At 62.4% G+C, this 25,291-nt stretch overlaps 1 protein-coding gene across 1 annotated transcript in view; it reads right to left on the bottom strand.

The window, feature by feature from the left end:
* Nucleotides 1-25,060, bottom strand: part of FER1L5 (fer-1 like family member 5) — a 31,386-nt gene extending 6,326 nt beyond the window's left edge. Inside the window, 39 exon segments of the mRNA XM_048290045.1 lie at nt 456-547; nt 628-783; nt 861-992; nt 1,861-1,971; nt 2,048-2,089; nt 2,191-2,279; nt 2,446-2,866; nt 3,763-3,861; nt 3,949-4,107; nt 4,577-4,758; nt 4,830-4,907; nt 4,981-5,092; nt 6,266-6,487; nt 6,842-7,014; nt 7,889-7,991; nt 8,067-8,181; nt 8,261-8,424; nt 8,956-9,069; nt 9,807-9,959; nt 12,623-12,821; nt 13,979-14,070; nt 15,623-15,747; nt 16,772-16,997; nt 16,999-17,115; nt 17,501-17,577; nt 17,674-17,750; nt 19,024-19,067; nt 19,189-19,257; nt 20,068-20,146; nt 20,835-21,138; nt 21,503-21,533; nt 22,131-22,181; nt 23,266-23,328; nt 23,404-23,532; nt 23,610-23,747; nt 23,822-23,930; nt 24,011-24,102; nt 24,182-24,237; nt 24,471-25,060. Of these exon segments, the coding sequence (XP_048146002.1) occupies nt 456-547; nt 628-783; nt 861-992; nt 1,861-1,971; nt 2,048-2,089; nt 2,191-2,279; nt 2,446-2,866; nt 3,763-3,861; nt 3,949-4,107; nt 4,577-4,758; nt 4,830-4,907; nt 4,981-5,092; nt 6,266-6,487; nt 6,842-7,014; nt 7,889-7,991; nt 8,067-8,181; nt 8,261-8,424; nt 8,956-9,069; nt 9,807-9,959; nt 12,623-12,821; nt 13,979-14,070; nt 15,623-15,747; nt 16,772-16,997; nt 16,999-17,115; nt 17,501-17,577; nt 17,674-17,750; nt 19,024-19,067; nt 19,189-19,257; nt 20,068-20,146; nt 20,835-21,138; nt 21,503-21,533; nt 22,131-22,181; nt 23,266-23,328; nt 23,404-23,532; nt 23,610-23,747; nt 23,822-23,930; nt 24,011-24,102; nt 24,182-24,237; nt 24,471-24,555 (4,880 nt within the window). The 5' untranslated portion in view covers nt 24,556-25,060.
* Between the last annotated feature and the right edge of the window lie 231 nt (nt 25,061-25,291).

The following is a 25,291-nucleotide window of genomic DNA, read 5'->3' as shown; positions in this document are numbered from 1 at the left end:
CACTGCCACCAGCCACCCACTCTGGGGGTGACACTGCCACCAGCCACCCTCCTCGGGGTGACACTGCCATGGGCCACCCTCCCCGGGGTGACACTGCCACCAGCCACCCACTCTGGGGGTGACACTGCCACCAGCCACCCTCCCCGGGGTGACACTGCCATGGGCCACCCACCCTGGGGATGACACTGCCACCGGCCACCCTCCCTGGGGATGACACTGCCATGGGCCACCCTCCCCGGGGGTGACACTGCCACCGGCCACCCACTCTGGGGGTGACACTGCCACCAGCCACCCTCCCCGGGGGTGACACTGCCACGGGCTACCCTGGGGGTGACACTGCCACCAGCCACCCTCCCCGGGGTGACACTGCCACCGGCCACCCACTCTGGGGGTGACACTGCCACCAGCCACCCTCCCCGGGGTGACACTGCCATGGGCCACCCCCCCGGCCCTACCTGCCAAAAACGGGCTCCAGGGTGTTGGGCACGTACCGGTCCCGCTCTCCCAGCGTCTTCTTGCCCAGAGCCACCCGCACGTAGGGATCGCTCTGGGGCAGGGAGGGGACACCGGGGTGGCACCGCGCACGGGGCCCTGCCCGGCGCCCCGGGGGTCCCGTGCTGTCCTTACCAGCCCGGTGACATCGCGAGGGGACAGGTCGAAGGCCCGCACGATGTAGACCCGCACCAGGCACTCCTGCGGTTTGCTGGGCGGCAGCCGCTGGAAGCAGCGGGCCGGGGGGGACACCCCGGGCTCCTCGGGCACGGGGTAGATGCGGAAAAGCCCCTGAGAGACCCCTCTGTATCCCCCCCCGGGGGTCCTGCCCCGGTCCCGCGGTCCCACGGGGTGGGGGTCTCACCCACCTTGAAGCTGCCCACGGGCTCGGGGTGCTGCCCGGGCAGGGGGGGACGGCCCGGTTTGTAAAGGGGGAAGGTTTGGCAGAAATCCTGCAGCCCCTCGAACTCGGGCACCGCCTCCAGCTCGCAGCCGTAGATCTGCGGGGCCGGGCCCGGCCTTGGGTCATCCCCGCGCCCAGCCCGGCCACTGCCCCCAGCCCCATCGTGGGGCTTCTCCCCACCGCAGCCCCGGCCCCTTCCTCATCCCTGTTCCCATTCCAGCTTCATCCTCATCCCTGTTCCCATTCCAGCTTCATCCCCATCCTTGCCCCCATCCCACTGTCGTTCCCATCCCGTCTTCATCCCCATCCCCGTCCCCACTCCCTCCTCGTCCCCGTCCTTGTCCTCGTCTTGTTTTCAGTCCTGACCTCGTCCTCACCCACCCCTTCCCTCCTCCCTGTCCTCAGCCCGTTTCCATCCCCATCCTGTCCCAATTCCCCACCTCATCCCCGTCCCTCCTCCCTGTCCCCGTCCCCATCCCTGTCCCTGTCCCTGTCCCCACCCCCATCCCTGTCCCCATCCCCATCCCTGTCCCTGTCCCTGTCCCCGTCCCTGTCCCCATCCCCGTCCCTGTCCCCATCCCTGTCCCTGTCCCCATCCCTGTTCCCATCCCTGTCCCTGTTCCCATCCCTGTCCCTGTCCCCATCCCTGTTCCCATCCCTGTCCCTGTCCCCGTCCCCATCCCTGTCCCTGTCCCCGTCCCTGTCCCCATCCCCGTCCCTGTCCCCATCCCTGTCCCTGTCCCCATCCCTGTCCCCATCCCCGTCCCTGTCCCCATCCCTGTCCCTGTCCCCATCCCTGTCCCCATCCCTGTCCCCATCCCCGTCCCTGTCCCCATCCCCATCCCTGTCCCTGTCCCTGTCCCCGTCTCCATCCCTGTCCCTGTCCCCGTCCCCGTCCCCGTCCCCGTCCCCGTCCCCAGCCATCCCTGTCCCCACCCCGATGCGGGTCCCAGGCTCTGGCTCACCTTCAGCCTGTCCCCGTTTTTTCCCCGCGGAGATCGGGCGTCCTTGTCCTCCACGGACGCGTAGAATTTGCTCCACCAGTCCCTCTCCTCCTCCTCCTCTTCCTCCTCGTCCTGGTGGGGAGCAGGAGCAGGTGGGCACAGGTGGGCACTGGTGGCCTCGGTGGCCCCCCGGTAGCCCCATTCCCACCTGGTCCGTGGCCCTGTTGTTTCTGAGGCAGCTGAGCAGGACCTGCAGGGAGCAAAGGGCTCTTGGGGAAACTGAGGCACAGGGCCGGGGAGTGCCGGTGCCCAGCGGTGCCAGGGCTGGTGCCAGGTGCCCGGGGGACCCACCTGAGCCATCCTGGCTGGGGCCGTGGCGAGGAAAAGGAAACACCCACGTCTCCAGCGGCTGGAGGTGACGGGCAGGGAAAGGAGCTCGTCTGCGGCAGAGAGGGACGGGCAGGGCTGAGGCAGAGGACACCGGGACGGGGTAGGGACACCGGGGACAGGCCAGGGGACACCGGGGACAGGCCAGAGGACACCGGACGTAGGTGAGGGATGGGGCAGGAGGTAGCCGGGACGTGGCAGGGATAGGACGGGCAGTACCTGGCACGGACACAGCGGTGTAAGAGCCATTCCCGGGATTGCCGGAGCCCAGCAGCTGCTCCTGGCGGGGCGGGGGGCAGCGGTACCGGCCCAGGCCCCTGACGCTGGCCTGTCCCAGCAGCAGCCGGCGCTCCGTGTCCGCCCTGTCCCACAGGCGCAGCCGGATGGGCGGCAGGAGCCGCTCCTCCTCGGGCAGCGCCTGCGGACGCGCCCGGCTCAGCCGCGGTGCCACCCGCGGGTTGGGGTCCCTCCCCAGCCCTCCCCCACTCACCAGGGTCAGCACGAAGGCGTTGCTGGGGAAGTTGGGGTTGGCGGCGATGTCCTCGATCGGGGGCGTCCAGAGGGTCTGCTCCCCCCACTGCAGCTCCAGCCGGGGCTCCCGCACGGCCCCGCGCAGCCCCCGCAGCCCCCAGGCCAGCACCTGGCGGGACACGCGGCTCCTGTCACCCCGCGGCTGTCCCGGGGCCCCTCGGGGGGTTTGGTGCCCGCTGCTGGGAGGCTGAAGGTGCCTGGCCTGATCCGTGTCCCTGCGCCCATCCCTGGCCCTGCGCTGTCCTTGCCTCCGCCCCTCTGTGCCGGTTCTCAGCTTCGTTCCTGTTCTTGTCCCTGTCCTGTCTCCGTCCTCTGTCCCTGTCCCCAGCCCGTCCCCAGGACCTTCAGCACTGCCCATAGCCTGGCCCATTCCCAGTCTCCGTCTCCTTGTCCCCATCCCACCTTTATCCCTGTGCCCATCCCTGTGCCCATCCCTGTCCCCATCCCGCCTTTATCCCTGTGCCCATCCCTGTGCCCATCCCTGTCCCCATCCCGCCTTTATCCCTGTGCTCATCCCTATCCCCATCCCTGTCCCCATCCCACCTTTATCCCTGTGCCCATCCCTGTGCCCATCCCTGTCCCCATCCCACCTTTATCCCTGTGCCCATCCCTGTGCCCATCCCTGTCCCCATCCCACCTTTATCCCTGTGCTCATCCCTATCCCCATCCCTGTCCCCATCCCACCTTTATCCCTGTGCCCATCCCTATCCCCATCCCTGTCCCCATCCCGCCTTTATCCCTGTGCTCATCCCTATCCCCATCCCTGTCCCCATCCCACCTTTATCCCTGTGCCCATCCCTATCCCCATCCCTGTCCCCATCCCGCCTTTATCCCTGTGCTCATCCCTATCCCCATCCCTGTCCTCATCCCACCTTTATCCCTGTTCCCATCCCACCTTTATCCCTGTGCCCATCCCTGTGCCCATCCCTGTGCCCAGCCAGCCCCGTCTCCATCCCATTCCCCGCTCCCTCCTTGTCCCCGCCCTGTCCCCTCCCGGGCTCCCACCTCCAGTGCCACCCTCTGCAGGCGTGGCCGCAGCTCCCGGGGGATGCCGAACTCGTCCTTCCTCAGTGGTGGGGGGCTGAGCGCAGCCAGGGACCCGTCCTGCCGGGGAGGGGGACACAGTGACCATGGGACTGACCCCTGGGTGCCCTCGGCATCACCCCTGTCACCCCTGGGCCACCCCCTCACCTCGGGCTCGTGCAGGAGCTCGAAGGCCGCCAGCAGCTCCCCGGCCGGACCCCGCGGCCCCTGCAGGGGGTGAGGCTGGAGCCGGGGGGGCTCCCGGTGGTCCAGATCCAGCCACACCTGCGGGATGGCCACGCACCTCCCCAGGAAAACACCGGCACCCTGCAAGGCAGCGCCTGAGCGCGGGGCTCCCCCAGCCACGGGTGTCCCTGTCCTTCCATCCCTGACCCCTCTGTCCCTCCAGCCCTGATCCCCGTCCCTCCATCCCTGACACCCCCATCCTTCCGTCCTTGATCCCCCATCCCTCCATCCCCGACGCCCCGTCCTTCCAGCCCTGACCCCTCTGTCCCTCCTTCCCTGACCCCTCTGTCCCTCCTTCCCTGACACTCCCCGTCCCTCCATCCCGGATCCCCATCCTTCCATCCCTGCTCCCCCATCCCTCCATCCCTGACCCCCCTGTCCCTCCATCCCTGACCCCCTCATCCTTCCATCCCTGACCCCCCCATCCTTCCATCCCTGACCCCTCTGTCCCTCCATCCCCGATCTCCATCCTTCCACCCCTCCCTCCTGCCCCATCCCTCACCCCCGCCGCCCTTTCCCCTCGGTCCCCCCCGCCCGGTGTGTCCCGTACCTGTCCCCGCTGGTCACACACCTCCACCACCACGGCCGGGGGGTCATCCCGGACCCCGCGGGGGTCCCCGAACAGCAGCACCCGGGGGAACAGCAGCGTCTGCTCCCACAGCGGGTCCAGGGCCCCCCGCACCGTCCTGGTGCGCTGGCTCAGGGACACGAACGACGCGTGGGCGGTGGCATCTGGCGACAACGACACCGTCAGCGCCCCGGGCCGCCACCGGGCCGGGGGCCGGGGGCTGGGGGGGTCCCACCTATGGAGGTCCTGGCGCTGCCGGGCGCCAGATCCAGCGCCTGGAAGATGTAACAGCGGAGCTGGAAGCGGCCGGGCCCTGGGGACAGGCAGGGGTGAGAGGGGCTGGGACCCCCGGCCCCTCCCAGCCCCTCCCGGCCCCCCGGGCTCACGTTGGAAGCTGCAGAGGATGAAGAGAGGGGGCTGCTGAAGGGGGGTCAGGGAGGAGCTCTCCGGCAGCTGCGGGACCACAGCTGGATTGTCCTGGGCCAGGTCCTCGGTGTCCTGTGAGAGGACAGGGGTGGCGTGGGGAGGCCCTGCTGTCCCCCGGCCCTGCGGCCTCCTGTCCCGTCATGGCCCGTCTCCACAGGGCTCCATCCGTCCGTCCGTCCATCCATCCATCCATCCATCCATCCATCCATCCATCCCTCCGTCCATCCCTCCGTCCATCCATCCATCCATCCCTCCATCCGTCCATCCATCCATCCCTCCATCCGTCCATCCATCCATCCATCCATCCATCCATCCATCCATCCATCCATCCGTCCACCCATCCATCCCTCCATCCGTCCATCCATCCATCCCTCCATCCATCCATCCGTCCCTCCATCCGTCCCTCCATCCATCCATCCATCCATCCGTCCATCCATCCGTCCCTCCATCCGTCCCTCCATCCATCCATCCATCCATCCGTCCATCCATCCGTCCCTCCATCCGTCCCTCCATCCATCCATCCCTCCATCCATCCATCCCTCCGTCCATCCACCCATCCCTCCACCCATCCATCCATCCATCCATCCATCCACCCATCCATCCATCCATCCATCCATCCATCCATCCATCTGTCCCTCCGTCCATCCCTCCGTCCATCCATCCCTCCATCCATCCATCCCTCCGTCCATCCCTCCATCCATCCATCCCTCCGTCCATCCCTCCGTCCATCCCTCCATCCATCCGTCCATCCATCCCTCCATCCATCCATCCACCCATCCATCCGTCCATCCATCCATCCATCCCTCCATCCATCCATCCATCCACCCATCCATCCGTCCATCCATCCATCCATCCCTCCACCCATCCCTCCATCCATCCATCCATCCATCCATCCATCCATCCATCCATCCATCCATCCCTCCGTCCATCCATCCCTCCATCCATCCATCCATCCATCCATCCATCCATCCGTCCATCCATCCCTCCATCCATCCATCCATCCATCCATCCATCCCTCTATCCATCCATCCATCCATCCATTCCCCCATGCCTCCCTCCCTTCCTCATCCCTCCATCCCTCCCTCCCTCCCTTCCTCATCCATCCCCCCATTCCTCCATTCCTCCCTCCCTCTCCCCACATCTCCATCCCCCATCCCTCTGCCCCAATCCTTCCCTCTCCCCTCCCCCCCGCCATCGCCTCCCCTTCCCCCAGGCCCCTCCCGGAGCCCTCAGCCCGGCTCCTACCGGGGTTCCCCGGAGCAGGAACAGCGGTGCCACCGGTGTGGGCTCCGCGGGGACCAGGCTGCGCTGCCAGCGGCGCCGGCGGCACCGGGGACCCGCCGGGACCTTGGGCTGGAAGGCGCAGCCCCAAAAGCACTCGGGCTGCCAGGCCTCGTCCTCCCACAGCTCCTCCGGGTCCTGCTGTGGGACACGGCACGGGGACAGCGTCACATGGGGACAGTGGCCCTGTCACCCCCGGCCCGGTCACCCTCATTCCCATCACTCCCTTCCCTGTCGTCATCATCCCCATCACCCCAATCCACCACCCTCATCCCCGGCACCCCCACCCTGCCACCCCATCCTTGTCACCTCCATCTCTGTCACCTCCACCCTCATCACCCCCACCCCTGTCATCCCCACCCTGCCGTCTCCATCCCTATCACCCCCATTTCTGTCCCCTCCGTCCCTGTCACCCCCATCCCCACTGTCCGTGTCACCCCCACCTTGCCATCCCCTTCCTACCGCCCTCATCCCTGTCACCCCCACCCTGTCACCCCCATCCTGCCGCCTCCATCCCCACCGCCCCATCGCTGTCCCCACGTCTGTCTCCAGGGGGCTGAGGGTGTCCGTGTCCTGCTCCCGTGTCCAGCTGTCCGTGTCCCTGTGGCGGAGCCGGACCCAGCGCCGGCGCCGCACGGTGTGGCAGGGCTGTCCCCTGCCGTGCCACGCTGCCGGGGGGCTGCCGTCCTCCGTGCCCACCCCGTACTCCCAACCTGCAGCACACGGGTCACCTCCTTCCCTGTCACCCCATCCCTGTCACCCCATCCCTGCCACCCTCATTCCTGTCACCCCATCCCTGCCACCCCATCCTTGCCACCCTCATCCCTGTCACCCCATCCCTGCCACCCTCATTCCTGTCACCCCATCCCTGCCACCCCATCCTTGCCACCCTCATCCCTGTCACCCCATCCCTGCCACCCTCATTCCTGTCACCCCATCCCTGCCACCCCATCCTTGCCACCCTCATCCCTGTCACCCCATCCCTGTCACCCTCATTCCTGTCACCCTCATCCCTGTCACCCCATCCCTGTCACCCTCATTCCTGTCACCCCATCCCTGCCACCCCATCCTTGCCACCCTCATCCCTGTCACCCCACCACTGTCACCCCATCCTTGCCACCCTCATCCCTGCCACCCTCATCCCTGTCACCCTCATCCCTGTCACCCCATCCCTGCCACCCTCATCCCTGTCACCCTCATCCCTGTCACCCCATCCCTGTCACCCCATCCCTGCCACCCTCATCCCTGTCACCCCATCTCTCTCATCTTCATCCCCACCATTCCCATTCTGTCACCCCTGTCCCTGTCACCTCCATCCCTGTCCCCCTGTCCCTGTCCCCCTACCCTTGCCATCCCCATCCCTGCCACCTCCATCCCCAACACTCTCATCCCGTCACTCCCATCCCTGCCACCCCTACCCTTGCCACCCCTATTCCTGTCACCTCCATCCCCCTGTCCCTGTCACCCCCATTCTGTCACCCCTATCCCTGTCCCCCATCCCTGTCCCCCCGTCCCTGTCACCCCCAGCCCTGTCCCCCTGTCCCTGTCACCCCCAGCCCGCTGTACCCACCGGGGCCTCCCACTCACCGTCCTCATCCACGGTCCCCGCCGTGTCCACGTGCCAGTCGCTGGTGACGCGCCAGCCCTGGGGACACGCCACCTCCTCCTTCGGTGGCACCGCCACTCCCTTCTGCAAAACCAGCGACACCTGAGCCCCGACACTCCCGTGTCACCCCCGCGGTGTCCCCACGCTGTCCCCACTCACGGCGTCCGTGCTGCCCGTGCCGGAGGGGCTCCAGTTCCCGCTGGAATCGCGGCTCTGGTTCTCGTACAGCTCCTCCAGCACCGCGCTCACCTCGGCGTCCCTGCGCGGCAGCACCCTGGGGACACCAGGGGACAACGCTGGCGTCACCGAGGTCCCCACGGCGGCAGGGTGGGTGGGTGGCCCGTGCCGCTCACCGCCGCGGCCGCTCCACGCTCCAGGGACCATCCCAGCGCCAGCCCTTGGGGGGCCGGATCTCGTCCGGGGGGGGCCCCGCTCGGCCGGAGCTGTCCGAGAACGCCGGGCGCCCCAAAAGCTTCCGGGGCCCCCATTTCCCCAGCAGCCTCGTCTGGTTCTCGTACTGGGGGACACACGGGGCGCGGCCTTAGGGGACGCTTTGAGGTGGTGTCGCCTCCCAGGTATTGTCCTCTCAGGTGTTGTCCCCTCCCGGGTGTCACTGTCTCTTCCCGGGTGTCATTGTCCCCTCGCGGGTGTCACGGTCCCCTCCCGGCTGTTGTCCCCTCGCGGGTGTCACTGTCCCCTCCCAGGTGTCACTGTCTCTTCCCAGGTGTCACTGTCCCCTCCCAGGTGTCACTGTCCCCTCCCGGCTGTTGTCCCCTCCCAGGTGTCACTGTCCCCTCGCGGGTGTCACTGTCCCCTCGCGGGTGTTGTCCCCTCGCGGGTGTCACTGTCCCCTCCCAGGTGTCACTGTCCCCTCGCGGGTGTCACTGTCCCCTCCCGGCTGTTGTCCCCTCCCAGGTGTCACTGTCCCCTCCCAGGTGTCACTGTCCCCTCGCGGGTGTCACTGTCCCCTCCCGGCTGTTGTCCCCTCCCAGGTGTCACTGTCCCCTCCCAGGTGTCACTGTCCCCTCGCGGGTGTCCCTGTCCCCACCGTCTCGGTGTAGAAGCGCAGGGTCCCCTCGAGGAGCCGGGGCAGGTCCCCGCTCTCGGCCACCCGTCCCAGCCACAGCCGGACCCGCACCTGCGCGTGGATGTCCCCGCAGCCCTGCGGCACAAAGGGTCACTGCGGCGTGGGGGACACGGGGGGACACGGGGGGGACGTGGGGGGACAGGGAGCGGACACGGGGGGACATGGAGCAGGCACCGAGGGGACTTGGAGGGGATGAGGTGGGTGGGAATAGAGAGGGGACATGGAGGGGACAGAGAGGGGACGTGGAGGGGAGCAGTGAGGAAGGGGGACACGGAGGGGCATGGAGGGGACATGAGGGGGACATGGAGACATGGAGCAGGTACCGAGGGGACTTGGAGGGGACATGGAGGTGGGAATAGAGAGGGGACACGGGGCGGACATGGAGGGGACATGGAGGGGATGAGGTGGGAATAGGGAGGGGACATGGAGGGGACATGGAGGGGAATATAGGAGGGACATGGAGCAGTGAGGAAGGGGGACACGGAGGGACATGGAGGGGACATGGAGGGGATGTGAAGGGGATGCAGAGGGAATATAGAGGGGACATGGAGGGGACAATGGGGGATGTGAAGGGGATAGAGAGGGGACATGGAGCAGGGTCGGAGGGGACATGGAGCAGGGTCGGAGGGGACATGGAGGGGATGAGGTGGGAATAGAGGCTGGAGGGATCCTGGAGGGACACAAGGGGGCTGTGGGGGGGACACAAAGAGATTGGGGGGACAAAAAGGGGCTGAGGGGGGACACAAAGGGGATGTGGGGGGACACAAAGGGGGCTGTGGGGGGGACGCCAAGGGGCCACCGGGAGCTCCCACCAGGAACAGGGTGTGGATCCTCCCGCAGAGGCGGCCGCAGGCGCCGGGGCCGCGTGGCGAGTGAAGGACATCGGTGGCCGGGACACGCGCGGAGCCCACCCGGCGCTGGCCCTGCAGCAGCCACAGCTGCACGTCCGGGACACCGGCCTGGGGCTGCGGGGACACGGGATGACACGGGATGGCACGGGGACATGGGACACGGGATACGGGGACAGGGGACACGGGATGACACGGGATGACACGGGATACGGGATGACACGGGATGACACGGGATACGGGACACGGGGACATGGGACACGGGATGACACGGGATGACACGGGATGACACGGGATGACACGGGATGACACGGGACACAGGGACACAGGGACACAGGGACACAGGGACACGGGACACGGGATGACACGGGATGACACGGGATGACACGGGACACAGGGACACGGGACACGGGACACGGGATGACACGGGACACAGGGACACGGGACACGGGACGACACGGGATGACACGGGATGACACGGGATGACACGGGACACAGGGACACGGGACACGGGATGACACGGGACACAGGGACACAGGGACACGGGACACGGGACGACACGGGATGACACGGGATGACACGGGATGACACGGGACACAGGGACACGGGACACGGGACACGGGACACAGGGACACAGGGACACGGGACACGGGACACGGGACACGGGACACGGGATGACACGGGATGACACGGGACACAGGGACACAGGGACACGGGACACGGGACACGGGATGACACGAGATGACACGGGATGACACGGGATGACACGGGACACAGGGACAGGGGACACGGGATGACACGGGATACGGGATACGGGGACACGGGATGACACGGGATGACACGGGATGACACGGGATGACACGGGACACAGGGACAGGGGACACGGGACACGGGGACACGGGACACGGGATGACACGGGATGACACGGGATGACACGGGATGACACGGGATGACACGGGACACAGGGACAGGGGACACGGGACACGGGGACACGGGACACGGGATGACACGGGATGACACGGGATGACACGGGACATGGGATACGGGACACGGGATGGCAGCGGCACCGGGAACCGGGGCAGGAACTACCCGGGCAGTCCGTTATTATTGTTACTATTATTATTATTATTAGTGTTATTATTAGTGTTATTATTAAGATCTTTTGTTGCAGCTGTTTTGTTCTTATGTTATTGTTGTTGTTGTTACTATTATTACCGCTATTATGATTAATTTTATATCTACTATATAATTTTATCTCATCTAAAATACCATCCCCAGCAGGGGATGGGCGGAGAACTGAGGCGTTTGCACGAATCGTTCCAGTATATATTTTTTTTTTTATTATATTATATTTTATTTTATTATATATTTTTATTTTTATTTTATCTTAGTTTTTATTTTATCTTTAGTTTTTATTTTATTTTTCTTTAATTTTTAAATTTTTATTTTTATTTTATTTTTATTTTTAGTTTTAATTTTTTATTTTATTTTTAAATTTTATTTTTATTTATATCTTTTATTTTTTAATATTTAATTTTTATTTTTAAATTTTATTTTTATTTTTAAATTATTACTATTATTATTAATTTTATCTCTACTATACAACAGCACTATTAAAAGCACTACATACTTATTTTTCCCATATTATCATCTATTACAATAATTACCATATCATTACTATTATAATATCACGATATAATAGTTAATTAGATAACATCAGCTACAGCCTATTATACATCACTATTACTAGATATACCATTAATTATAATTAACTATTAATTATAAGTAATTATTACTATATAATAGTATATATAGTATATATAGTATATATACTGTTATATGTGATACATATTATATATTTATTTTCACTATAAAATAATGGAATATAATATAATATAAATAATATAATATAACAATACAACAAATATAATATAATATAATATAATATAATATAACATAATATAAATAATATAGTATAATATAAATAATGTATCAATAGAATAGAATAAAATACAATATAAGAAAATAGAATAGAATAGAATATAAATAATATAAATAACATAATATAATACAATATAATATAATATTATATAGATAACATAAATAATATAATATAATTCAATATATACAATATAATATAATATAACATAATATAATATAATATAATGATAACATACTACAACTAATATAATTCATTTAACATAAATTATATTTTAGTACACTATATTATATTATCACTTACTATAATTAATTGTAGTATATTATAATTTTATTTATGGCCTTACATGATAACCCACAATCTCTGGCATTTCCAATCCCATTTCCTTACTTGGACACGAATTCCCTCACTAAAAAATATACAAAGAAGTTAAAAAAATTCTGCACCAGCGCCTGCGGAGGCCGGGATTTTGTGATGCACACACAGGAATAAATTCCCCCCTTTCCCACCCTAAAAACCAACTTTGGGGGATTTTATTGATCCCAACTTTGGGGGATTTTATTGATCCCAATTTCCCACTTTGGGGGATTTTATTTATCCCAACTTTGGGGGATTTTATTGATCCCAACTTTGGGGGATTTTATTGATCCCAATTTCCCACTTTGGGGGATTTTATTTATCCCAACTTTGGGGGATTTTATTGATCCCAACTTTGGGGGATTTTATTGATCCCAATTTCCCACTTTGGGGGATTTTATTGATCCCAATCTCCCACTTTGAGGGTTTTATTGATCCCAATTTCCCATTTTGGGGGGGGATTTTATTGTTCCCGATTCCCCACCTCCACGGCCACGGCGGCCGCGCGTCGCAGCCACCCCTCGGCCGCCGTTCCCAGCGTGTCCCAGCGGAATTCCGGCGTTTTTTCGGGATCCTGGCGGGCCACGTGCCCGAGGTGCCGCAGGAGGAGCCGGCGGGAGCTGCGCAGCTGCTGGTCCAGAGCTGTCAGGGTGGGCTGGGCCTCCAGGCAGGCCAGGGCCTCCCTGAGACACCCCAAAAACCCCACTGGGTCACCCCAAAATGATCCCAACCCAGGGCCTCCCTGAGACACCCCAAAAACCCCACTGGGTCACCCCAAAATGATCCCAAACCAGGGAATCCCTGAGACACCCCAAAAACCCCACTGGGTCACCCCAAAATGACCCCAACCCAGGGAATCCCTGAGACACCCCAAAAACCCCACTGGGTCACCCCAAAATGACCCCAGGGACTCCCTGAGCCATCCCCAAAACCCCACTGGGTCACCCCAAAATCAGCCCAAACCAGGGACTCCCTGAGACACCCAAAATCTCACTGGGTCACCCCAAAATCAGCCCAGGGCTTCGTGGAACACCCCAAAACCCCACAGGGTCACCCCAAAATGACCCCAACCTAGGACCTTGTGGAACACCCCAAAAACCCCACTGGGTCACCCCAAAATGACCCCAAACCAGGGACTCGTGGAACACCCCAAAATCCCACTGGGTCACCCTAAAATGACCCCAACCCAGGGAATCCCTGAGACACCCCAAAATCTCACTGGGTCACCCCAAAATCAGCCCAGGGCTTCGTGGAACACCCCAAAACCCCACAGGGTCACCCCAAAATGATCCCAACCCAGGGCCTCCCTGAGACACCCCAAAAACCCCACAGGGTCACCCCAAAATCACCCCAACCCAGGGCCTTGTGGAACACCCCAAAAACCCCACAGGGTCACCCCAAAATGACCCCAGCCCAGGGGCTCCCTGAGACACCCCAAAATCTCACAGGATCCCCCCAAAATCAGCCCAGGGCTTCGTGAAACACCCCAAAAACCCCACAGGGTCACCCCAAAATGACCCCAGCCCAGGAACTCCCTGAGACACCCCAAAACCCCACAGGGTCCCCCCAAAATCTCCAGTTTCACCCCTAAAATCCACCATCCGCCCCCAAAACGCCTCATTTTCCCCTCTAACGCCCCATCCTCCCACCAAAAACCCCCAATTCCCCCCCAAATACCCCCCGTCCCCCTCCCCCCATCCCCACCCCAAATGTCCCACCGCCCTCCAGACCGTGCCCCAAAGGGTCCCAAATTCCCCAAACCCCGCCTGCCAGCCCCCATTTCCCCCCGCCGAGACTCCCCGGCCCCGTTTCGGGGGATTTGGGGTCGCCCGGGGCTCACGCGCAGTCCCGCGCCAGCTCCCGCAGCAGCCGCGCCCCGACGGCCCTCGCGGCGTCCCCGCGGCAGCGCCGCAGCCGCGCCAGGTTCTGCTCCTGGGAACGGCCCCACAGCATTCCCACACGGGTTTGGGGTCATATCCCATTCCCACACGGGTTTGGGGTCATATCCCATTCCCACCCCATCCCATCCCATCCCATCCCACCCCATTCCCACACGGCTTTGGGGTCACATCCCATTCCCACCCCATCCCATCCCATCCCATCCCCATCCCCATCCCCATCCCCATCCCACCCCATCCCATCAATCCCACCCCATCCCACCCCATCCCACCCCATCCCATCAATCCCACCCCATCCCACCCCATCCCATCCCATCCCACCCCATTCCCACACGGATTTGGGGTCATATCCCATTCCCACATGGATTTGGGGTCACATCCCATTCCCACATGGCTTTGGGGTCACATCCCATTCCCACCCCATCCCATCCCACCCCATTCCCACACGGCTTTGGGGTCACATCCCACCCCATTCCAACACGGATTTCGGGTCACATCCCACCCCATCCCACCCCACCCCATCCCATCCCATCCCCACCCGGCTTTGGGATCACATCCCATTCCCACCCGGGTTTGGGGTCAATCCCATTCCCACCCCATTCCCAGCCGGATTTGGGGTCACATCCCACCCACCCCACCCGGATTTGGGATCAATCCCAGCCTATCCCCACCTGGATTTGGGGTCCCATCCCACCCCATTCCCACCCGGATTTGGGGTCAATCCCATCCCATTGCACCCGGATTTGGGATCACATCCCATTCCCATCCCATTCCCAGCCAGATTTGGGGTCAATCCCACCCCATCCCACCCGGATTTGGGATCACATCCCACCCCATTCCCACACAGATTTGGGGTCAATCCCAGCCCATTCCCACCTGGATCTGGGGTCACATCCCATCCCACCTGGGTCTGGGGTCACATCCCATTCCCACCCCATTCCCACACAGATTTGGGGTCAATCCCAGCCCATTCCCACCTGGATTTGGGGTCATATCCCATCCCATTGCACCCGGATTTGGGATCACATCCCACCCCATTCCCACACAGCTTTGGGGTCACATCCCATTCCCACCCCATCCCATCCCATCCCATCCCATCCCACCCCATTCCCACCTGGATTTGGGGTGAATCCCAGCCCATTCCCACCCCATCCCACCTGGGTCTGGGGTCACATCCCATTCCCATCCCATTCCCAGCCAGATTTGGGGTCAATCCCAGCCCATCCCACCGCGATTTGGGGTCACATCCCATTCCCACCCCATTCTCACCTGGATTTGGGGTCAATCCCAGCCCATCCCACCGCGATTTGGGGTCACATCCCATTCCCACCCCATTCCCACCTGGATTTGGGGTCAATCCCAGCCCATCCCACCCCGATTTGGGGTCATTCCCATCCCATTCCCAGGGGGATTTGGGGTCAATCCCACCCCATCCCACCTGGGTCTGGGGTCACATCCCATTCCCACCCCATTCCCACCTGGATTTGGGGTCAATCCCAGCCCATCCCACCTGGATTTGGGGTCATTCCCACCCCATTCCCAGGGGGATTTGGGGTCCATCCCGCCCGTGCCCGCCGCGGGCTCACCAGGCGCCGGCACAGGGCTCGCAGCAGGTTCAGGCTGTCCCAGCGGTGCCCGGCGTCCTCCCAGAGCGAGGTGACAGCGGCCACCGGTTTGTCCCCGAGCCACGGCAGGTGGTGGTAGAGGTTCCCTAAAATCGGGGGGGAAATCGGGAAAATCGGGAAAAAATTGGGAAAAAATCGGGGAAAAAATCGGGGGAAAATCAGGAAAATCGGGGGAAAAATCAGGAAAATCGGGGGGAAATCGGGGAAAAAATCGGGGAAAAAATCGGGGGGGAAAATCGGGGAAAGATTGGGAAAAAAATCAGGAAAAGATTGGGAGAAAAATTGGGAAAAAAATCACGAAAATCAGGAAAAAATAAGAGAAATTGGGGGGGAAAATCGGGAAAAACATCGGGAAAATCGAGAAAAAAATTGGGAAAACCGGGAAAAAAATCGGGGGAAAAAGAATCGGGGGGAAAATCGGGAAAAAAATTGGGAAAATCAGGGAAAAATCGGGAAAAAATCAGGAAAAAATTGGGAAAATCGGGGGAAAAAATCGGGAAAATCGGGGGAAAAAATCGGGGAAAAAATCGGGGAAAAAAATCGGGGAAAAAAAATCGGGAAAATTGGGGGGAAAATCGGGAAAAAATTGGGGAAATCGGGGAAAAAATCGGGAAAATTGGGGAAAAAATCAGGGCAAAATCGGGAAAATCGAGGGGAAAATCGGGAAAATCGGGAAAAAATCGGGAAAGAAAATCGGGAAAGAAATCGGGAAAATGGGGGAAAAAAATCGGGGGAAAAAATTGGGGGGAAAAAATCGGGAAAAAATCGGGGAAAAAATCGGGGAAAATGGGGAAAAAAATCGGGAAAAAATCGGGACAATCGGGGTCGGCACTGACTCGCCCGCGCCGGCGAGCGGCAGCTGCGACCTCCCGGGCTATCCAAGATTCCCAAAGCCTCCCGTGACCCACAGGGTGACATCGCCCAGCAGGTGCCACCCCACGCCCGTCCCCAGACCCGCGGCACCTCCCGGCGCACCCCACCGCTGCCACGAACGACCCCCAGCGTTCCCCCCACGCCTTCACCGGCCCCATTCCCACCCCCAGCCGAGGGTGGGGGCGGTGACGGTGGCACCGAGCCCCCGCTGCCACCCCTGCGGTGTCCCCAGCTCACCGTCGAACGCGGGCAGCCCCGGCTCGGTGACGGCCGCGGCGCTGCCGATGCCCAGCTCGAGGCGCAGGGGCTCGGGGCCGCCTGGCACCATGGTGGCCGCGTAGAAAACCCCACAGAGCCCCAGCTGGCAGCGGGGCAGGCGGCTCTGCTGCGAGGACGAACCCCACAAACGCTCAGCTGGGCCCTGGGGCGCGGCGGTGGCACCGTGCCCCCCGTGTCCCCGTGTCCCCACCTGCGCCCGCTCCGCGTCCAGGCCGGTGAGTGTCGCGCTGGCGGCCGGGCGGGTTCCCCAGGTGGGTGCAGATCTCCAGGAGCACCCGGCCCCGATAAACCAGCCCGGCGTCCTGGCAAACCAGGAGGGGCTCTGTGGGGTTGTGCCCTTTTCATCCCAAAAATCCTGCATTTGGCCCAATGGTTCCCCGTTTTTCCCCTCCTTCAAATGTCCGGTTCTCCCTTCCCCCTGTGTTCACCCCAAATGTCCCACTGTCCTTGAAAACATCCGAAATTCCCTTTCCCATTCCCCAAACCCAGAGTGACAGGCCCAAGCATCCCATTTCTCCCTCTAAATATCCTATTTTCTCCTCTATTTTCCCCTTTTCACCCCAAACATCCCATCACCCTCAAAAATTCTTAGTTTGCCCCAACAGCTCCTCATTTTCCCCACAAATGCCCCATTTGCCCACCCAAAAACTCCCATTTTCCCCCTCCAAAAAACCACCTGCTCCGTACCCTGGGAGCGTCGGGCCGGGGTCCGTAGAAGGGCAGGAAGCTGGGTCCGAAGGAGGGGAAGAAACTGGGGGTCCCCTCTGGGGGCAGAGAAAAGGGGGTTCAGGGTTGGGGTCCTCCTCGGGGTGGGGAGGGGGTCTGGCTGCTGGGGACCCCACAAGGTGACCCCCGCTCACCCTCGAGCTCGTCACGGTCCCGGTAGAGCTGGGACAGGCTGAGGGTGGCCCTGCCCAGGACTTTGCTGCGGCACGACCTGCGGGGGGGCACGGTGAGGGGTGCCCCGAATGTGGGGGGGGGCCCCCAAACCCAATGGAGTGTCCCCCAAACCCAGGATTGTCCCCCAAACCCGGGGCTGTCCCCGAAACCCAATGGAGTGTCCCCAAACACGGGGCTGTCCCCCAAACCCAGGATTGTCCCCCAAACCCAATGGAGTGTCCCCAAACACAGGGCTGTCCCCCAAACCCGGGGCTGTCCCCTAACCCGAGGGGTGTCCCCCAAACCCAGGAATGTCCCCCAAACCCGGGGCTGTCCCCCAAACCCAAGGGCTGTCCTCTAAACCCAGGATTGTCCCCCAAACCCAATGGAGTGTCCCCAAACCCAAGGATTGCCCCCCAAACCCAAGGGCTGTCCCCCAAACCCAATGGAGTGTCCCCAAACCAAGGATTGCCCCCCAAACCCAAGGGCTGTCCCCCAAACCCAATGGAGTGTCCCCCAAACCCAAGGATTGTCCCCCAAACCCAATGGAGTGTCCCCAAACACGGGGCTGTCCCCCAAACCCGGGGCTGTCCCCTAAACCCAAGGATTGTCCCCAAACCCAATGGAGTGTCCCCAAACACGGGGCTGTCCCCCAAACCCGGGGCTGTCCCCTAAACCCAAGGATTGTCCCCAAACCCAATGGAGTGTCCCCAAACCCGGGGCTGTCCCCCAAACCCAAGGGCTGTCCTCTAAACCCAGGATTGTCCCCCAAACCCAATGGAGGGTCCCCAAACCCAGGAGTGTCCCCCAAACCCAAGGATTGTCCCCCAAACCCAAGGGCTGTCCCCCAAACCCAATGGAGTGTCCCCCAAACCCAGGAATGTCCCCCAAACCCAATGGAGTGTCCCCCAAAACCCAATGGAGTGTCCCCCAAACCCGAGGGGTGTCCCCCAAACCCGGGACTGTCCCCAAACCCAATGGAGTGTCCGCAAACCCAGGGCTGTCCCCCAAACCCAATGGAGTGTCCCCCAAACCCAGGATTGTCCCCCAAACCCGGGGCTGTCCCCCAAACCCAAGGGCTGTCTCCTAAACCAGGATTGTCCCCAAACCCAATGGATTGTCCCCCAAACCCAAGGATTGTCCCCAAACCCGGGGCTGTCCCCAAACCCAAGGGCTGTCTCCTAAACCCAGGATTGTCCCCCAAACCCAATGGAGTGTCCCCCAAACCCAGGATTCTCCCCCAAACCCAACGGAGTGTCCCCCAAACCCACAGGGCTGTCCCCAAACCCGCAGGGCTGTCCCCCCCCAAAGCCAGGCGTGTCCCTGCTCACCCCCGGAGGATTTCCAGCTGGATCTCGTCACAGATGGGCGGCAGCTGCGGGGACACAACAGCGCCAAGTGTGGGTGTGGAAATGGGGGCATCCCCCCTTTTTGGGGTCCCCCTGTTCGGGGAGGGGGAGTGGGGTGCGTGTGGGGCTGGGAGGGGGGTCCCTCACCCGCAAGGGGAAGAAGAAAACCTCGTTCCACTCGGGGTTGGCATCAGGGGGCACCCCGCGGGTGCAGAGCTGCCGTGGGGGAAGGTGTGAGCCCCCAAAGGGATCCGGCACCCCCAGAACCCCCTCAGAACCCCAATTCCCAGCCCGGCACCCCCAGAACCCCCTCAGAACCCCAATTCCCTGCCTGGCACCCCCAGAACCCCCTCAGAACCCCAATTCCCAGCCCGGCACCCCCAGCATCCCCTCAGAACCCCAATTCCCTGCCCGGCACCCACAGAACCCCCTCAGAACCCCAGTTCCCTGCCTGGCACCCACAGAACCCCCTCAGAACCACAGTTCCCAGCCCGGCACCCCAGCATCCCCTCAGAACCCCAATTCCTGGCCCGGCACCCCAAGAACCCCTTCAGAACCCCAATTCCCGGCCCGGCACCCACAGAACCCCCTCGGAACCCCAATTCCCTGCCCAGCACCCACAGAACCCCCTCAGAACCCAATTCCCAGCCCGGCACCCCAGAACCCCCTCAGAACTCCCAATTCCCTGCCCAGCACCCTCAGAACCCCAATTCCTGGCCCGGCACCCACAGAACCCCCTCAGAACCCCAATTCCCAGCCCGGCACCCCAGAACCCCCTTAGAACCCCAATTCCCTGCCCGGCACCCCCAGAACCCCCTCAGAACCCAAATTCCCAGCCCGGCACCCCCAGAACCCCCAATTCCCGGCCCAGCACCCCCAGAACCCCCTCAGAACCCCAATTCCCTGCCTGGCACCCCCAGAACCCCTTCAGAACCCCAATTCCCGGCCCGGCACCCCCAGAACCCCCTCAGAACCCCAATTCCCTGCCCGGCACCCCCAGAACCCCATTACTCGCCTGGCACTCACCGTTCTGCCCCCAAAGCTGACCCGCACCGACACCTTCAGCGAGCCCTTGGTGCCGCCCAGCACGGCCGCGGTGGCTCCGCTGCGCGGTGATGGGGAGCAGGGAGATTTTGGGGGGGTCCCCCAAATCCATCCCCACCCCCAAATGCCCCCTGGTTCCCACCCTGCAGCGATCAGGGGGTCCCCGCCCCAAATTCCTGGTATCCCCACCCTGCAGTGAGCAGAGAGTCCTCAAATCCACCCTTCACCCCAAACCCCAGTGTCCCCACCCTGTGGTGACCAGAGGGGTCCCCAAACCCACCCTTCACCCCAAATCCCAGTGTCCCCACCCTGTGGTGACCAGAGGGGTCCCCAAACCCACCCTTCACCCCAAATCCCAGTGTCCCCACCCTGTGGTGACCAGGGGAGTCCCCAAACTCCTCCCCCACCCCAAATCCGAGGTCCCCACCCTGTGGTGACCAGAGGAGTCCCCAAACCCCGGTGTCCCCACCCTGTGGTGACCAGAGGGGTCCCCAAACCCACCCTTCACCCCCAAATCCCGGTGTCCTCACCCTGTGGTGACCAGAGGGGTCCCCAAATCCTCCCCCACCCCAAATCCTGAGGTGCCCACCCTGTGGTGAGCAGAGTGGTCCCCAAATCGCCCCCCACCCCAAATCCCGGGGTCCCCACCCTGTGATGACCAGAGGGGTCCCCAAACCCCAGCGTCCCCACCCTGCGGTGACCAGAGGGGTCCCCAAATCCTCCCCCACCCCAAACCCCGGGCTCCCCACCCCGCGGCAGGTCCTCGGCGCGGAACACGCGGAGCAGCAGCGTGGTGCCGCCGGCCGGGGGCCGCAGCAGGTTGGCCGCCACGTCCTCGTCCCCCGCCGGCATCTCCTGCCCCTTGGTGGGGAGGCGGTGACACAGTGGGGACCCCCCCGGGAGGGTTTTTGGGTGCGGGGGAGGGCGGGGGGCTCACCTGGGCGCGCTCGCCGGCGCGGCGCACGGCCAGGCTGAGCTGCAAGAAGCCCTGCGAGCGGCCGTCGCGGTGCCGCGGGTGCCGCAGGCTCAGCCACTTCCCGCTCAGGCTGCGCCCTGGCACGGCGGAGACCCCGCGGTGTCACCAGAGACACCCCACAGGGTCACCCCGGGGTCACCCCGGGACAGGGACTGCCTAAAACATCCCCCAAAACGCACGGTGTCCCCCCAAAATCACCGGTTCAACCCCAACCAGGGCCTGCCTGAAACATCCCCAAAACACACGGTGTCCCCCCAAAATCACCGGTTCAACCCCAACCAGGGCCTGCCTGAAACATCCCCAAAACGCATGGTGTTCCCCCAAAATCACCGGTTCAACCCCAACCAGGGCCTGCCCGAAACAGCCCCCAAAATGCATCACCCCAGTGTCACCCCAGTGTCACCCCAGTGTCACCCAGCATCACCCGAACCCTCTCGTTACCTGGGGCAGAGTAGACGGTGCCGACATCGAGCTGTGGGAATGGCAAAGGGGGTGAGAGTGCTCTGACAGCCCCATTCCCGACGCCCCATTCCCAAAATCCCATTCCTGACAGCCCATTCCCAACACCCTATTCCCAAAACCCCATTCCTGGTGCCCCATTCCCGATCCCCCATTCCTGACACCCCCATTCCAGACCCTCCATTCCCAACACCCCGTTCCCAATGCCCCATTCCCGATCCCCAAATCCTGATGTCCCATTCCAGATCCCCCATTCCCACCATCCCTTTTCTGATGCCCCATTCCCAATCTCCCATGCCCGACACCCCGTCCCTGATGCCCCATTCCAGATCCCCCATTCCTGACACCCCATTCCAGACCCCCCATTCCCAACACCCTGTTCCTGATGCCCAATTCCCAAAACCCCATTCCTGATCCCCCATTCCTGATCCCCCATTCCCGACACCCCATTCCCAACACCCAATTCCAATGCCCCGTTCCCGATCCCCCATTCCTGACACCCCATTCCTGATCCCCCATTCCCGACACCCCATTCCTGACACCCCGTTCCCAACACCCAATTCCCGATCCCCCATTCCCGGTCCCCCATTCCCAACGCTCCACCCCTCACCTCGAAGACGCCGATGACAGATTTGGTGCAGATGTTTGGTGAACGCAGCACCTGTGACGGGGAAGGGGACACGGCTGTCCCTGTGTCCTTGTGTCCCTATGTCCCTATATCCCTGTGTCCCTGTGTCTCTATATCCCTATATCCCTGTGTCCCTATGTCCCTGTGTCCCTGTGTCCCTGTCACCCTCTGTCCCTCTGTCCCTGCGTCCCTCTGTCCCTGTCACCCTCTGTCCCTGTCACCCTCTGTCCCTCTGTCCCTGCGTCCTTCTGTCCCTGTCACCCTGTGTCCCTGTCACCCTCTGTCCCTGTGTCTCTGTGTCCCTCTGTCCCTGTGTACCTGTCACCCTGTGTCCCTGTCACCCTGTGTCTCTGTGTCCCTCTGTCCCTGTGTCCCTGTCACCCTGTGTCTCTGTGTCTCTGTGTCCCTCTGTCCCTGTGTCCCTCTGTCCCTGTCACCCTCTGTCCCTCTGTCCCTGCGTCCTTCTGTCCCTGTCACCCTGTGTCTGTGTCCCTATGTCTCTGTGTCCCTATGTCCCTGTGTCCCTCTGTCCCTGTCACCCTGTGTCCCTCTGTCCCTGTCACCCTGTCCCTGTGTCCCTCTGTCCCTGTGTCCCTGTCACCCTGTGTCTCTGTGTCCCTCTGTTCCTGTCACCTTGTGTCCCTGTCTCCCTCTGTCCCTGTGTCCCTCTGTCCCTGTCACCCTGTGTCTCTGTGTCCCTCTGTCCCTGTCACCTTGTGTCCCTGTCACCCTGTGTCCCTGTGTCCCTGTCACCCTGTGTCCCTGTGTCCCTGTGTCCCTATGTCCCATGTCCCTCTGTCCCTGTCACCCTGTGTCCCTGTGTCCGTGTCCCTGTGTCCCTATGTCCCATGTCCCTCTGTCCCTGTCACCCTCTGTCCCTCTGTCCCTGTCACCCTCTGTCCCTATGTCCCTCTGTCCCTGTGTCCCTCTGTCCCTGTGTCCTTGTCACCTGTGTCCCTCTGTCCCTGTCACCCTGTGTCCCTCTGTCCCTGTGTCCCTATGTCCCATGTCCCTCTGTCCCTGTCACCCTCTGTCCCCGTGTCCCTCTGTCCCTCTGTCCCTGTGTCCCTGTCACCCTGTGTCCCTGTGTCCCCCCGGTGCCACCAACCCCTCCCACCTGGATCCGGATGGGCTGTGCCACCAGCTGCTCAGGCGTCTGGTGGAAATTCTGGCAAAACACCTAAAAACCAGCCCGGAGACGGTGAGGGCAGGCCGAGGGACACTGGCTGTCCCCGTGTCCCCTCGCTGGTGTCACCTCATTGAAGTAGGGGTTGTTCCCGCTGCGGCTGCGGGTGCGGAAGTTCTGCTTCCCGATGAGGACCTTCACCACGGGTTTGATGTCCTTGCCCCGCAGCTGGCGGCCCTTGATGACCCTCACCCGGACCTGCGGGGTGGCGGTGACGTGGTGGCCGGGAGGGGACGTCACCCCCCCGGCTGTCACCGCGCCCGTGAGTGCCATACCTGGAAATCCTCTTTCCTGTCCGCAGGGCCCGTCCCGGAGCAGCGGGGTGGCTCCAGTGCCACCTGTCCGAGCGCGGTGTCACCGAGGTCCCCGGCCGCGCCGTGAGGGTCGTAGGAGCAGCGGAAGGTGACGGTGCACTGCAAAGGGACAGTGACACGGGGACAGCGCCCGGGGACACCCCGGGGTGCTGCGGGGTGGGGTGGGGGCTCACCCCCGTGCGCCGCTCCCGGTGGTCCAGCAGTGGGATGTCCCTGAGGGCCATCGGCAGGCTGGGGTTGGCCACCAACTCGTCCAGGGACACCGTGGTGGCACCCAGGTCCCTGTGGGAGAGGGGGACACGGTGAGGGTGGCCGTGCTCAGGGGGGTGACCTCGGGGTGTCCACCCAGGGCTGTCACTCACCCCTGGGGCACCGGGCGGTCCCAGCGCCGCAGGCGCAGGCTCAGCGTGTCCGTGGCATTCAGGGGACACGTGTCCAGCGGCCACACCAGCTCCTGAGGGGGCAGGTGACAAGGGTCAGGGGGTGACCCGTGTGTCCCTGTGCCACCACGGCTCAGCCCAGGGTCACCTCACCTCATTCCAGGCGAGGCTGCGCTCCTCGGGCACCACCTGGGTTCTCCTGGAGGTGCCTGTGTGGGGACAGGAGGGGGTGGTGGCACCTCAGGGTGGGGACATTGGGGTGCCAGGGGAAGCCTGGCACTGGCCCCATGCACAGGGACACCCAGCGCTGTCCCCAGGTGTGGCTGGCACCGTCCCATCACACGGCGAGGCCACCCCACGATGGTCAATGCCACATGGCCGGTGCCACCCTGTGCCACGGGGACGGCCACCGCCGCGTGCCCAGCCCCGCACCCCACGGTACCTCGGAAGCAGACGGACAGCAGGACACCGGGACCGAAGCCAGAGGCCCCGGGAATGTGGACGGCGACCACATGGCACCGCAACATGGCCACGGAGCGCTGGCACCGAGGACAGAGCTGCCACCGAGGGCTGCCACCAAGGTGCCAACCCCGAGGTGCTGTCACCAAGGAGTGCCACCAATGGGCCACCCCGAGGTGCTGTCACCGGTGATGGCTGCAGGTTTGTCACCAAGGGGGTGCCACCAAGGTGCCACCCCCGAGGCGCTGTCACCTGCCGCAGGTTTCTCACCACGGGGCTGCCACCACTGCGCCAGCCCCAGGTGCCATCAGCCCTCTGGCGAGCAGCACGGCGGTTGGGTTCCCGTGCCCCAGCCCCGTGCCCCAGCGCGCCAACGGCGGCCGGCGGCGCGGGCGGCTCTGCCACCCGGTAACGTCCCCGTGTCCCCCCGCGGGACGCTCCGTGACCCTGCGGGAGCGCCCACGGGGGTGTGCGGGGCTGGATGAGCCTCGAGTGTCCCTTCGCCCCGGGGACATTCCCCGATCCCCGCGGGTCCCTTCCCACGGGGACACTCGGCGGTGCCGCGGGAGCGCGCCCGGCGCACTCGCCCTGAGGGGGAGACGGGAGCGCGCCCCGCGCAGGCGCGCTGAGGGGCGGGGGAGAGGCGGGAGCGCGCCCCGCGCAGGCGCGCTGAGGGGCGGGGGGGGAGAGGCGGGAGCGCGCCCCGCGCAGGCGCGCTGAGGGGCGGGGAGAGGCGGGAGCGCGCCCCGCGCAGGCGCGCTGAGGGGCGGGGAGAGGCGGGAGCGCGCCCCGCGCAGGCGCGCT

The sequence above is a fragment of the Corvus hawaiiensis genome, chromosome 36 (assembly GCF_020740725.1).
Source record: "Corvus hawaiiensis isolate bCorHaw1 chromosome 36, bCorHaw1.pri.cur, whole genome shotgun sequence".
NCBI classification, from domain to species: Eukaryota; Metazoa; Chordata; class Aves; order Passeriformes; family Corvidae; genus Corvus; species Corvus hawaiiensis.
The sequence above is the reverse complement of the archived record's forward strand: the minus strand, read 5'-3'. Positions and strand labels throughout refer to the sequence as shown.